The sequence below is a fragment of the Rattus rattus genome, chromosome 15 (genome assembly GCF_011064425.1).
Source record: "Rattus rattus isolate New Zealand chromosome 15, Rrattus_CSIRO_v1, whole genome shotgun sequence".
Classification (NCBI taxonomy): Eukaryota; Metazoa; Chordata; class Mammalia; order Rodentia; family Muridae; genus Rattus; species Rattus rattus.
This window is the reverse complement of record NC_046168.1, coordinates 47,537,152-47,552,305: the sequence shown is the minus strand read 5'-3', so window position 1 is coordinate 47,552,305 and position 15,154 is coordinate 47,537,152. Positions and strand designations below refer to the sequence as shown.

At 40.0% G+C, this 15,154-nt stretch overlaps 1 protein-coding gene across 1 annotated transcript in view; it reads right to left on the bottom strand.

Annotated features, from left to right (window-relative positions):
• Window positions 1-14,954, bottom strand: part of C15H18orf63 (chromosome 15 C18orf63 homolog) — a 37,407-nt gene extending 22,453 nt beyond the window's left edge. The window contains exons 1-6 of the mRNA XM_032885492.1: window positions 14,821-14,954; window positions 13,659-13,737; window positions 12,095-12,151; window positions 7,973-8,084; window positions 7,379-7,420; window positions 6,157-6,233 (exon numbers count right to left, since the gene is read on the bottom strand). Of these exons, the coding sequence (XP_032741383.1) occupies window positions 6,157-6,233; window positions 7,379-7,420; window positions 7,973-8,084; window positions 12,095-12,151; window positions 13,659-13,737; window positions 14,821-14,954 (501 nt within the window). The remainder of the gene's footprint in view (window positions 1-6,156; window positions 6,234-7,378; window positions 7,421-7,972; window positions 8,085-12,094; window positions 12,152-13,658; window positions 13,738-14,820) is intronic.
• Between the last annotated feature and the right edge of the window lie 200 nt (window positions 14,955-15,154).

Here is a 15,154-nt window from a genome sequence, read left to right as displayed (position 1 = left end):
TCACATGTATCTACTTACACAAATTGAGTACATAACAACATTATTCAGAGGATCAAGATACAGCATTAGTCCTTATCAATGTAGACTGTACTGAACACTAAGAAATTCCTCAACTATTAATATACATCTCAAGAGAATGCTAACCATTGTATTTATTCACTTCAGCAATATTTTAAAATTATCAAACTGATGAGAAGGTACGTAAAAATAAATATTTCTTCTCCTTCATAACAATCTAAAGAATTCGAACTTAGTTTTCTAAGCAATGTTGAGAACTTAAGAGATATTTAGGCTGGGAAGGTTTGATTTAGAAATAGAAATCTATTGACATTGTGAAGAAGCAAGATGGGAAACAAGGCCTATGTGGAGATTAGTTGAAAGGCTGAGGCAAAAGAATAGGTCCAAATCAGAATACTGGACGTGGAGATGAGGTCGTTGCAGAGACCAAGGCAGGTAACAGATTCGACAGTGGAAGTGAAAAAGGGAAGTATTAAAGTAACAATGAAGTCTGAATGGAGGAAACTCACTGTCTTTACTTACTGTCCTTTGATGGCAAAACAATAAATACAAAGGAAGAGGAGGTTAGTGAAGCTAGGGTTATACACACACCCACTTTTAGATAGCATTAAGTCTGGATGTGTGATGGTTTAAGTGAGAATGTCCCCATAGCTCAGATGCTTGAATAGTTGATCACCAGCTGGTGATGCTACTTGGGTAGGTTTAGGGGGTGTGGCTTTGCTGGAGGAAGTGTATCACTGAGGGGCGTCTTTGAGGTTTCAAAGCATCCTATCATTTCCAGTTTGCTCTTTGCTGTACTTGTGGTTCAATATGTGAACTCTAAGTTTTCTGCCTAACACCTGCTGGCTCTACAGCAGAAAGCTGATGAAGGCAGTGTCAGGTCAAAGACTCTAAGGCCCCAGAAACAGGGAATAGCTAACCTTTGCTGGCTGAGGCTCAGAGGCATGGCAAAGCCTTCATCTGGTCCAAGTACAAGTATTTACGAACAATTGCCCAGTGTATGTAGAAACTACCAAACACAGCTTTCTCCTCCAGACCTCCTATGGAGGAGCTAAACTGCTTCCTTGTACAGCTGCTCCCAGAGACCCACTGCCTTGATACAGATGTATAGAATAAATGCTCCTGGTTTCCAGGTTCCTGCTACACTTGGTGCTCTCCATTAGACTGAGCACAACCCATCTGATTCCACCTAGCTTTTCTGTGCATGTGTCTGTTTGTCCTTTCTTCTTTCTTTCATCACCTCAGTTAGGTCAATTCCTGAAGCTGTGTGGTGTGCTGTACTTTGCTCTACAATTGTGGACTCTAACCTTTTGGAACCACAACCCCAAACACACTCTTTTGTAAGATGCATGGTCAAGGTATTGTGTCACAGCAATAGAAAAGTAAGTGATATAGGGTGTCATCAATACAGTCATGAGAAAGAGTTGAAAAGGACACAGCCACAACTATGCAAGAACATGTAAAACGTATTAGTGTGTTGGCTGTAGATGAAACCTAGAAAACAGTGATATCCAAGTGGCAAAAGACATAGGAAAGCCAAGGATCAATAGGATTGGACTTTGGAGAAAGCAGTTTCAGAAATGGAGGAAAGAGATGAGGATTTAAGAACTAAATGGTACAAAATAGTGTACAAGTTCCAATGACATCAAAGGCAAATTTGCTCAGACATCTCTCTTTCACCTGAATCTTAAAGTAATACAGCTCTTATCAAACTCTACCACTAGCCAATCAACATTATCTAACCATTATTTTTATTCAATATATATTATAGATATTAGGAATCTGTGGTGGTTTGAATAAGAAAGGCTCCCATAGGCTCATATATTTGAAAGCTTAGTCACCAGGGGGTAGAATTCTTTGATAGTATTAGAAGGATTAGGAGGTGTGGCTTAGTGAGAGGAAGTGTATCACTGTGAGTGGACTCTAAGGTTTCAAAAGCCCATCCAGGCCAAGTCTGTCTCTGTCTCTCTCTGTCTCTGTCTCTGTCTCTCTCTGTGTCTCTGTCTCTGTCTCTGTCTCTGTCTCTCTCTGTCTCTGTCTCTCTCTGTCTCTCTCTCTCTCTGTCTCTCTCTCTCTCTCTCTGTCTCTCTCTCTCTCTCCCTCCCTCCCTCTCTGCTTGTGTATCAGAACATAGCTCTCAGCTACTTTTGTGGCACTGTGCTTGCTTGCTGCCATGCTCCCTGCTGCTGCCATGCTCCCTGCTGCCATGCTCCCTCCTGCTGCCATGCTCCCTCCTGCTGCCATGCTCCCTGCTGCTGCCATGCTCCCTGCTGCTGCCATGCTCCCTGCTGCTGCCATGCTGCCCTCCCTGCTGCTGCCATGCTCCCTCCTGCTGCCATGCTCCCTGCTGCTGCCATGCTCCCTGCTGCTGCCATGCTCCCTGCTGCTGCCATGCTCCCTCCTGCTGCCATGCTCCTCTGCCATGCTCCCTCCTGCTGCCATGCTCCCTCCTGCTGCCATGCTCCCTCCTGCTGCCATGCTCCCTGCTGCTGCCATGCTCCCTGCTGCTGCCATGCTCCCTGCTGCTGCCATGTCTCCCGCCATGCCCTCCTGCTGCCATGCCCCCTCCTGCTGCCATGCCCCTGCTGCTGCTCATGTCCCTCCTGCTGCCATGCTCCCCCCTGCTGCCATGCTGCTCCCTGCTGCTCCCCATGCTCCCTGCTGCTGCCATGCTCCCTGCTGCCATGCTCCTCCTGCTGCCATGCTCCCTCCTGCTGCCATGTCCCCTGCTGCTGCCATGCTCCCTCCTGCTGCCATGCTCCCTGCTGCTGCCATGCCCCTCCTGCTGCCATGCTCCCCTCCCTGCTGCCATGCCCCCTGCTGCTGCTGCCCTGCTGCTGCTGCTGCTCCTGCTGCTGCCATGCTCCCTGCTGCCATGCCCCATGTCCAGTGCCCCTCCCTGCTGCCATGCTCCCTGTGCTTTGCCATGTCCCTCCTGCTGCCATGTTCCTGCTGCTGCCATGTCCCGGTTGCTGCCATGCCCCCTGCTGCTGCCATGTCCCTGCTGCTGCCATGCCATCCCTCCTGCTGCCATGTCCTGCTGCCATGCTCCTGCTGCCATGTATACCCTGCTGCCATGCTCCTCCCCTGCTATGCTGCCTGCCATCCCTCCTGCTGCCATGCTCCCTCCTGCTGCCATGCTCCCTATGCTCCCTGCTGCTGCCATGCTCCCTCCTGCTGCCATGCTCCCTGCTGCTGCCATGCTCCCTGCTGCTGCCATGCTCCCTGCTAATGGACTAAGCCTCTGAAACTGTAATCAAGCTCCCAATTAAATGCTTTCTTTTATAAGAGTTGCTATGGTCATGGTGTCTCACCACAGTAACAGAACAGTGGCTAAAACAGTATTTAATTCTACCAAGGCACACACAAATGTGACCACGGAAACTATGGGTAAGTAGAGAAACTATGATGCCAAACAGTGTTGAAAGAAAAACTCTGCATCTTGACTCTCTTTGTGACCTACAGGAATTATTTAACCCATGTCTCAATTTGCTTAGTTGTGACAATTTTGACCTTCTGTTATGAATCTATGTCGTATGAAGCATTTGATGTACTTTATCTCACTAACCTCCTCAAATCTGTATGAGCTATATACTATTATCTCAAATTTGCAAATAATCTGAGATTAAAGGATGTTAAGTAGAATGCTCAAAGTGGCAGTGCTATTCAATGAAGATTTGAGAATGTTAATGTGATTTTGAATGTCTTAGGTATGCAAATATTAATGAGTATTTTGTAAATGTTCTCATCTTTATGCTGACTTCTCTCCTGGCCTTGATAAATTCTTTGGGAGGAAACACTTTGTATATGTACATAATGATACTCAATAAATGTCTGTAGAATAAACACAAATTTGTTTCCAGGTATTAATTTCCATATAATTAAACTCCGAGGCAACAGTTAATATTACATAATGCCTTTCTGGAACATGCCCTTCCTATAATTACAGATTAAATTACAATCTGAATGTATCAATTTGTGGCAGTTTATGCATATAAACTTCTATCTTGACACTTACCTGAGTTTTAGAAAAATAGTATAATTTAGCACAGTGTAAAAACGGAGAAATTACTATTATTGGGAAAAACGTGGATTTTTTTATTACAAAAAGAAGGGCTGAAATACCATTTCTCACAATGAATCATGATAAACTATCTTTAAAAGTTCTCTAAATAAGATCAAAGATCAATGTTTTAAAAATTACTGGAATTTCTACTTGGATGAATAGATTTTAAATACTGAAGTTGCCTATAATTTAAATTAGAAGCTGGTCTTTCATGCCACTCCAACTTTAGTTCCTAAAAATTTTGCAGTAGTGACTGACAAGTGTTGTGTAGCTTCCAGGAAAGAAAAGTTAGAAAGACACAGACCCTTGCTCTAACACTCCCAGCATAATGATACACTTGCATAAACACCAGTACAAACAAAGATGAACCATGAGAGCTGTGAAGTCTTCACAAGTGGTGATGATGAGTTATGCCATAAAAGACGAGCTAGAGACACATACTGAGAGCTCAAAGAACAGTTTGAGCCAAAACTTGAAAGAATGGAGGACTGTTCTGCCTTGGAGAAACAATTAACACAGGATACTGGGAAGAAGTGATGGTAGATGAGACTACATGTAAGGAGAGCTTGCATCAGTTCGATGAGGTCCTCCTCTATCATAAGCTGCTGGGATTTGATTATATAGTCATTGGAGAACACAGCACATTTTTAACACCAGGAAGAGATGTATACAAGACAAGCTGGAGTGAGGAGCGGCATCTAGCAACAGCATCTGTCACCCCATAATCAACAGGATTGATGAGTCTGATGAAGTTGGCGAGGCATGTGTCTGTCTCCTTCCTCCCTCACCATTTAACGTGTGTCCTGCCTAATCTTCATGCTGGGTTGCAATCCTTTACTGATGAGGAGAGGTTTTTTGTCAAGGGTATGAGTAGCTGTGCTCCCCTTACAGAACTTCCAAAGAAGAGTTTAACTCAACACTATTGACATTTTGTGTCAAATAATTCTTTGCTGGGGTAGGGGTGGGTTTTGTTCGGTTTATAGTACATTCAGAAGTTCTCCTTGCTCCAGACTGCTAGATGCTAGTACCTAATCACACCCACCTTCCCTACACGTTAGTAACCAAAAACCAGCTTCTAGGCATTGTCAAATGTTTCATGGAAAGCAAAATCACTATTTCCTCCTCCATCCTCCTCTTTTACCGAAAAGCCAGTGGCATCCAGTAATGGAAACATGTACAGGTTACTACTAATGGGTGAGGCTCTATGTGAGAGGCTGTGGGAATCAGTAATATAGAAGATAAGGACAGATGCGGAAAAAAGAGATGCAAAAATGCTACTAGAATGTCAAGGGCAGAGGATGAGTATAGTTCCCATGGCATGAAACTGCTTTTAATATTTGGAAGTGAAAGAGCAGCAAAAATGGGTGCTGAGACAAGATAAGATAGTGACATTATGGATGTGTCTCGTGATAATTTTGACAGGAATACTACGATAAATCCTTTGTTAAATGAGCAAAATGATATTGGGGAATTTAGAACAACATAGACATGTCAAATATTTAGCAGCATGCATTTTATTTATTAATTTTTTAAAAATTCCGGGAATGGTATCTGTCGACTACAATCCTTTACTCGGAAGGCTGAGGTAGAAGGATACTTACAAGTTTAAGGCCAGCCAGGCAGATACCAACTGCTAGGCATCTGGAGTTATAAAGTGAGACTGTTTCAAAATACCAAAGCCATACAAACAAATAGGAAAAACGAACTACCACTAAACCCTTTTAAACATTAGCACAAAACACCGTGCTTCGCTAAGACATTTATTTAGTCTAAGTGTCTACTTGTACTTTGTTCATGGTTGCCCCATGAGTCTCTCTTGTCTACCCTGCACTCCTGCTGGTTCTCTCCTCTTGCTTCTCCCTCCAAATAGTCCCCTTCTGTATCCACATACGTATGTATGAATATATATGTGTCAATCCTACCTGCAAGAGGGAACATTGCATGTGTTTTGGTAACAAAAACTTTTCTATCAACTTCCATGTTAATAATTAAAATCAAATAACATTTTAGTAATAAAAACATATTAACCTTATAGTAAATATAGGAAATTATAGAAATCAAATAGTTTGTACCTCAGGAGGTGGCAATCTGATAGTATAGACTTCTATACTTAGACAAACTTGTGTTTCTGTTACATTGATGTCTAATACTGAAAAAGAATTAACCATAAATTTTCTGGAGTTAGTATTCCATCCTATCAAATAAAGCATTTATAGTAACACATATTACTTTATATATTAGCATATATGTTGCGAAGAGATTTTTATATATCTAGTAAAGTTCAAACAGTGAACCACAAATTTGGCAGTTTATACATTTCACTTTTAGGACAAAGATTTGAAGCATTATTGATGTGTGTGGGAGGGAGGTACTGCGACAGGATAACAGTAAGAAAAATCATACTTCCTACAGTTTAAAGGACACTCACTAAATAGTTGCTGCCAACCTGACATCCATTATTAAATTCCAGTGCAGCCTTCTACCAGGCTTCCTAAAGAAAGCTGAGCTGGCATGTCAGAGGAACGGCATCTGAAGGCAGCTTTGGGAGCCTCAGGGATAGTGACCACATTATGTTTTGAGCTAGGGAACAGTGAGGAGGCTGCATTTACTTTGTAAAACTTTAGTGAGTATAACCTTAAAATTTCTGAGTTTTATCTAAATATATTACATTTAAAAACCATAAAAACAGTCTTCTAACTGGAGCCCAAGAAATTTACTCTTCTAAACTGTTTTCTTGCTGCCCTAGCTAGGATCTCATGCTACTGTAATGAAGCTAAATTTAGGTAACAAACAGATTCATCCAGAGTGAGATCAGAGCGACTGCTCCTGTCTAACTGACGGCCTACCTTCAGGGCAGCTAGGCAGCAGTCAGACAATTAGATCGGAAGTTACACTATAGTCTATCTTTAAGATTAGTCAGGTTCCTTTAGAGAATATTTTCAGAATAAAAATAAAATTCTAAGAAAAGTAAGCTTTAACATAAGAAACACAATTTAATAATATAGCTTAGGAAAATATATTCAAATATTTGCAGAATTAAAGATTTTCACAATCATCATCTTAAGTAGAGAAATTAAATACACCTTTTCTTCTGATTAAGTAACTTTTTCCCCAAGTAGGTAAATATGTATTTTGAATGAGAAGTAACTTCCTGGGTGAAATTCTGATTCTGATTATGTACTAGTATCTTCTGACACATGGTAATCATCAAGACTGTGACAAGCTAACATGGGCTCTTAAACAACTGTTAATCATATTAATTCTTTGTCTATTGTTTTATACATTTTTACTTACCAACTGCACTTTGCTTTCCCATATTAGAAAGAAAATCTCTTCCTTAAAAAATTCACAGGATATATCACATTATTAAAGTACTGAAATAATCATTATTGATAAGTATAACCATTTGAAGAAAAGGTATCAAAGATATGAAAATTATAAAACAAATATATGACAGCTCATAGAAAAATATAATTATTCAAAAAGTATCTCTTCATTGAAAAGGACCAAAATACCCAATACTTTTTTCAAAAATTTATGTCTTGCTATAAAATACTTAGAAAACCATCAGACGTCATCAAAAATTCAGGATGGCCCTTTAGACCTAAAGTATTTCAACAATACTGACATTCTGTGTATATTTCATCAAATCCTTCATAACATATTTATTCTTAAGTATCAAGTATTAAATAATAAAAGCATTTAAAGCGGCATCAACAGGCCTCTGAGTATTATCCCACGTAAGAAGGTTACTGTGGGCTTCCCTGAAAATGACAGAGTTGGAGCTAAAACTCTTCTCTAAAAGTAAGAATCCTTGAAATAAAAAACAGAGGTACACTGAAGTCATCTAGCTCAGAAAGTCCCAACGACTGGTAAACACAAAGTCACCTTGTACCAAGAGATGACCTGTTCTATTCCAGGCCGGAGCAAGTCTAGCCATGAGTGAGTAGGAAAGGCAGTTCTGAAGAATTGCAGGAGTTACTCTTTGTGGAGCCTCCATCTAAAACATTAAAGAAAAGATGAGCAAATTGAGAGAATTGCTGTACATCCATAGACTCAGGTAACGTCTGCAGATTAACATCCAATAAAATGAGCAATTCTAGATCAAAAATGTAGTTGTTCCCATGGCTAGTACTGTTTACTCGAAGGCTTAAGACTTTAAAGAGATACTTGTTGTGAAGCTACCTCTGTGGCAATGCTATGCCCAGTTTCCTGGTTATGCCTAAGCCTAACTCAAGAGCTGTGCTGAGTCTTTAACCATGTATCCTGCTCCGCAAAGAGGGACGCAAGCAAGAACGATATTGTGATTTATTTCATTTCGTTCCCTGTAGTTTAACATTAGACAAGGTTAAGTACAAAAGCACACATCAAACAAATATGTATCTATTTATTCAAAATTAATCTTTAATATTAAGGCCTTTGTTGCTGACTCACAAGTAATAGGAATCAGATTTATCTTCCCACTTGACATTTCTAAAAGAAAAAAATCTGGGCAAGTTATTTGAAACAATGGTTCATCAAATACTGGACATTATGGAACAAAGAATTATTCTTCATGGCGGGGGTGGGGGTCCCAACAAGATGAGCCCTATCTTTTCAGCTTTTCCTCAACAGAGGGTAACATTCCCCATCATTTCTCCTAGCTTATTGTGTGAGGTGTTTTCCAGGCTGTAGTCCTGGAAGAAACAATCTAGAGAGTCCATTAGTCTCTGTGAATTGAAGAGATAGAGCCGAGGGTCCACAGGGAGCCAAGGAAGTCAGAAAGTGCTGGGGAGGCCAGCTCTGCAGTGAAGAGACAGCAGATGAGCACAGTGCTCACTGAGTATTTTGCTGAATAAGGATTAGCACACATGTGAGGAAACTGCTGAAGGTTAGGATGAAAACCAAAGTTGTTTGCTATGTAAGTGTGGAGTAAAATCCAGAAAAATTCTGTCCTGGAATCTGTAAGAAATACAAGCATAAAAGCAGGTGAGCCAAGAACTGTCCTCCAGTATTAGTCACTGGGAAATCCAGTTACAGACAGAGATTTGATACCCTGATCCCAGTAATGGACACAAACAGAGGACAACAAGAATTTAGTAGATTTATCATTATCAAGCAATAAGACCTATTTAACATTTATAGAGTACTTAATACACTAAGACCAGAATACATATTCTTGTCAGGACGACAAAGGACATTTACTAAATCTATGATAAATTATACTCTTGACCCTAAAAAACCTCATTTTTTAAAAAATTAAAACTTTATGAAGTGTCTTTCTAAACAGTAACTGAATGAGAAGTCAGCAGCAGAAAGATCTCTGGGAAAGCCCGTTTGGAAACCCGCAGCCTATTTGTAACAGGTGTTAGGAAGTCAAAGGGACAACTACTCAGAGAACAGGCATATCTCTAACTATGCCTGTGTCAGAAAGAATGACTTCTCAGTGGCATCAGTGATCACTTTAAGCAGAAAAAAGGAAATACTATAAATAAAAGAAAAAAAAAAAGAGAAAGGTCAATGAAATTCAAAGTCGTAAAACAATAGAGAAAAATCAATGAAACCAAGCCCCCTCCTTCATCCCTGTTGAGGTTTGGCCTTTTGCTAGCTATTGTAATGATTTATTTATTTTTTAATTGGATATTTTCTTTATTTACATTTCAAATATTATCCCCTTTCCTGGTTTCCCCTCTGGAAACCCCCTATCCCATCCCCCCTACCCCTACTTCTATGAGGGTGCTCCCCCACCCACCCACCCACCCACTCCTTCCCACAGACCACATGAAACTCAAGAAGAAGGAAGACCAAAGTGTGGATGCTTCAGTCCTTCTTAGAAGGGGTAGCAAAATACTCCAGGGAGGAAATATGGAGACAAATCGTGGATCAGAGAGTGCAGGAAAGGCTATTGTAATGTTAAGTATGGGTCCCTAAGCCCTAGAGTCTGCAGGTAGCCCCTGGGGTTTAGGTTTCCTGGGCTTAGGGTAGAAGAGGAACAACAAAGGAGAAGAAGAAGGTGAATGGAGGAGTGAAAGGAGGAGAGAAGCTGCCATGGGTTAGGTGAGCCATAGAAACATGGCCCTGAGGGCTGGCCAACTGGAGTTAAGAGCAGCCCAGATGATACATAGTAAATAGTAAGTAATAACTCGGGGTTATGATAGGAAAATAGGTTGTAACAGCATGGAGGGTAGGCAGCTGCCCAACTCTTGTGTTGTTTAAGATTATTGTGAACATAAAGGCTGTGAGTGTCTTTCACCCAAGAACTAAAAGGTCTAAGGCGGAGTAGAAACCCTGGGCTGGCATTAGAGTAATTTCCCATCAATGACTATCAACTCTTTAGGTAGACTGATAAAAGAGTAAGAAAAAGAAAAGGAAAAAAATCAGAAGATCACACATATAATCAGTGCTAAAAGTCAGAAAGGATACATCATGTCAGATTTTATAACAAAAGAAAATAAGAGACTACTAAAGCAATTTTGAGAGTTTAGAAGAAAAGGACATAATCCTTGAAATAAATAACTTAATATCCCTATTTCCTGTTAAAATAAAATTGCAGTTAACCTTTTCAGAATCTAAATTTCAGATAGCCCTATGGACGAGTTTCATAAAAACATTTAGTGAAGAAATAATAAAATTAGACATGACTTCTTCCAAAAAAAAGTTTTCTTGCTTATTATGTTAGTTAGTTCTTTCATCTTTTGAGACAACATTTCACTGGGCCTTGGCTGTCCTAAAACTCACTCTGTAGATCAGGCTAACCTGGAACTTAATTCTCCTGCTACTCAAGTCCTGGCATTAAGGCATGTGTCCCCATGCCTGGCCAAGAGTAGAGGTTTTTAAAGGTGGGGTGTTTGTTTTTCACTAGGTGACTCTGGTGGTAGGGTCTTGACTGACCCATAGCTCTGATGGCTAATGCTAACTGTCAATAGACTAACTAGACAAGTCCGGAAAGGACCAGTAAGTGTGCTTCTGGGCGTGTCTGTGAGGATTTCCAGAGAGAACTGATTGAGGGGCAGGACCTAGTGTGAGCTGTGTGGTGCCATCCCCACAGGCTGCAGTTGAGGCCAAAGCTGGAGAGCTCAGGCCTTCTCTCTCTCCCCCACACAGAGAACATAAGATGAGCTGCTCTTCTCAGCTTCTTCACCTTCCCTCCACAGTGTACTCAGCCCTCTGAAGCTGTGAGGCACTGCCCCAACTTCCTCTCTTTAAAGAAGCTCACCACTAGTACAACACCATCTATCATTTTATTTCTTTATAGAGTAGCTAGGTGATTGTGGCAGTAATTCAATCTCTCGGAATTTCATTTTTTTTTCCTATCTAAAAATGCAGAAAAACTATTAATTTCCTTCTGTGTCTCCATAAATGTGCACAAAATAATTGTTTGGAAAAATCTTGGTCTTTTCCCATGTATAACAATAATTTGTAAAAAAGATACTCCAAATGTTGTTTGTTGACTGAGCTGGTTAGACTTTGGCTATTTACTTATTTTTGTTTATTTATCTATTTATTTTTGGCTACTCAACATGCACTAGGGTCATCTGGAAAGAAGGAACTTCAACTGAGAAAAATGTCTCCATCAGATTGGCTGCTATACAAGTCTGTGTATCATTTCTTCTTCTTCCTCTTCTTCTTCTCCTCCTTCTTTTTATTATTATTGTTGTTGTTGTTATTATTATTATTATTATTATTATTATAATGATTGAAGTGGGAGGGCTAGCCCGTTGTGGGTGTCCTGCGTTATAAGAAAGCATGCTGAGTGAGCCATGTTGCAGGCTGTAAGCAGAGCTCCTCTGTGGTTTGTGCTTCAGTCCCTGCCAGCAAGTTCCTGCCTTGACTTCTGCCTTGGCTTCCGTTGATGATGTAATGTGGTGCTATGGTATGACAGTGTAAGCCAAATAAACCCTTTTCTCCCCTAAGTTGCTGTTTGGTCACGGTGTTTTATCACAGCAATGGAAAGCCAACTGAGACACTGATAAAAGAAGTAGACTATACAACCAATGTAGCATCTATATTAGTATTATTTTAAACACATACCTTAGCTTCATATTTTTCAATATAGGCATTAAGTCTCCCAGATTTAAAAAATGGTATCTATAACAGAAAGCTCACATTTGTAAAAAGAACATAGACATAAAACAAAATACTGTTACACATAAATATCTTAAGCAAAATGAAACAGAGGGGGGTTGGGGATTTAGCTCAGTGGTAGAGCGCTTGCCTAGCAAGAGCAAGGCCCTGGGTTTGGTCCCCAGCTCCAGAAAAAAGAAAAAAAAGAAAGAAAAAAAAATACAACAGAGGGCATAGATTCTGGCTATCCTTCTATATTTCTGTTCTCTATCCGTTTGAAGAAAGTCACTGTGGCAACCATTTTTTCCCTGAAGTAGGATCTGTGACAGGTACACTGTCAAGGTGAAGTTGCCTGATATTGACCTGATCTTCAAGTCTTATAAAGGAAAAAGGAAATAAATTTTATATAAATACTTAGCCCCTTTTAAATATACAGGGCATGCTTAGACATGAATGACACATTCTGTCTAGACATGGACCTAAATAGAAGTTTAAATTTAAATTTTTAAAGAGCATTATTTAACTTGGTAGATATTGTTTTGCTAAATGGACAGGGTAACAGCCTGTGTTCTATATATGTTTATACCCATAGATTAGTACAGCTCTCAGTCCTCACCACAGACGCTTCTTCATGGGGTAGATGGTGACTAATACAGACACGCACAGCTGATGAATGTGCAGAGAGTAGGTGACTAAGAACTGCTCAGGCCTAAACGGGATAACTATACCAGATTCCCTACACCTAAGGCTCATGGGACCTCACGGAGTGGGCGGGGCAGACAGAAACACTGTAAGAGACAGAGGTCACGAAGAACTGCAGTGGAATAGTTTCTTCTGGGTGTTACGGGGTCACTGGACTCACAAATTCACAGCAGCTGTGTTGGCCTTCACAAAATCAAGACAATCAACATGCCAGCATGGATGTGGGGGACACATGAGGTCCCACATCTAGCTGAGAAGCTATTGAGAGTGATGGTTTCTAGGGAAGGGAGAATCAGCTTTCTTTAGGGGTGTGGTATCTCTGAGGTGATCATGTACTAGATGGCCCTACCCCACGAAAGTACAGGAGCACTAATTAGAGTCAGCAGGCTCTGGTTTTTTTTCTTGGGGGAGGGGGGGATATGAAGTTGGGAAGAGGAAGAAGGATTTGAAGGGAAAAACTAGAGGGAGAATGTGATAGAAATAAATTGTATGCTATTCTCCAAGAATGACAAAAAGTTGATTTACTGAGACGAGAAACTTAAGTATAACTAAAACATTGATAAAATGCATTAAAGCAAATTCTGTCTTAGATACTGCACTACAACACATTCTGTTTATTAGTGGTCTCTATCTCAGCATTTATGCTGGATAAAGTTAAATATTAATTTAGAGTCATAAAATAGATTTAAACATAAGGCATATCAGTTAGTGGGGCATTCACTCAAACTAAAATATGGGGAAGTTAATCCTTGCAAACCATCTTCAATTTCTGATACCATACTTGAATACTGTTTAATCAATACTGTTTCAAATAATCAGTAATACTCACCGACATCACTACTGAAATTTGGTTTAATATTCCAGGCACAGGTGCTGTTAGAATATCTTCATGTGAAAGTAGCAGCTGCCTGTGGAGAGGAAATACGCTATTTTCAAACCGAACTGGTCGATTTCTATACTTGTATGTCACTGCAATACTTAGAAATGGTCTAAAAGCTCGCTTTCTACCTATTCTCGTTATTTTCAAAGGTCTCAGGGGTAATTTGTAGTAAGTATAACTAAATTTCACCCAAACAAAGAGGGTGCAGTGCGTGGGGAGATACAAAACAGGGTCCACTCCCAGACTGCTTTCCTCATTCCGTCCTGAGTGTTTTGTTCTGTGGAGGGATCTAACTGCATAGTTTAGGATGCCTTTAACTTGCAATCCTCATTTCTCAGCCTCTAGACTGCCGGGGTTACAGGTATAGGATTAAAGATTTTATTCTTTAAATTTATATTTAAATACATTTATTTAAAGATACAATCTTGTCTTGAGTCCTTCTCTGAGTACCTCAATTAAAGGAACGGATAAATGTGAGTCCTTAATAATAAGGCTAAGGCTGAGCTGTTCCTTAAAGATTATCTTGGGGTCCAGTATTACAAGATAATTCTTAGAGAAATATTCTCCATTGTCATGTTTTGGTATGAAAACTATATTAATCGTTTAGTATCTTTATGAGCAGATAGTGAATTTTTATTACTTATTATCTCTAAGTTTTGGGGAGCCCGACTTAATTCATGAATTAAGTCTTATAGAGAATTAAAATTTACTATTTTGTTTTATGTGCATTACTGTTTGGCCGGTATGTCTCTGTGAGAGTGCTGGATCCCACAGACGTGGAATCATAGAGTTGTGAGCTTACACATGGGAATTGAACCCAGGTCCTCTGATGGAGCTGCCCATGCTCTCAAATGCTGAGCTATCTCTCCAGCCCCAAGAATTAGAAACAAGAACAAAATTAAAGCAGTCTAGAGGTCACAAATATAAAAACTCAACATCAAGATATTTTCCTCAAGTATTTTAAGTCCCTCTTTAAATCCAACATACCTGGGTTCTTTGCTTTCAAAGTGTATACATAGATTTAATAAATGTTTTGAAGAATAACCTTCTAAAGTAGCAATAACAGGATTTTTAAAGCTTAAAAGCTTAGATAGGAGACGTATGTTTTTACCTGCACATCTTTATCTGAGTGCTCCTAATGTCTATTTCTGCCACCCTGCCACTCAGTATTATCTGGACGGTGCAGAGTTTGTGTAAATCTGGAAGGATGATGAAGAACAGGGACTGCACCTTGGGCTCGTTCATATTTTCCTGTTGAGTGTGTGTTGGGTACCAGACCTTCAAAATCAAACGGCAAAAAGAGCGTGCACAGTTTTAGCATAAGTCAATACTAATCAATACTCAGCAGATAATGATTGATGTCATGTTAGAATAAGAAAATAAAAACAAATTAGTAAACCTTAGCCACAAAACCATCAGTTTCATCTCCACTGTTTTCACACCAT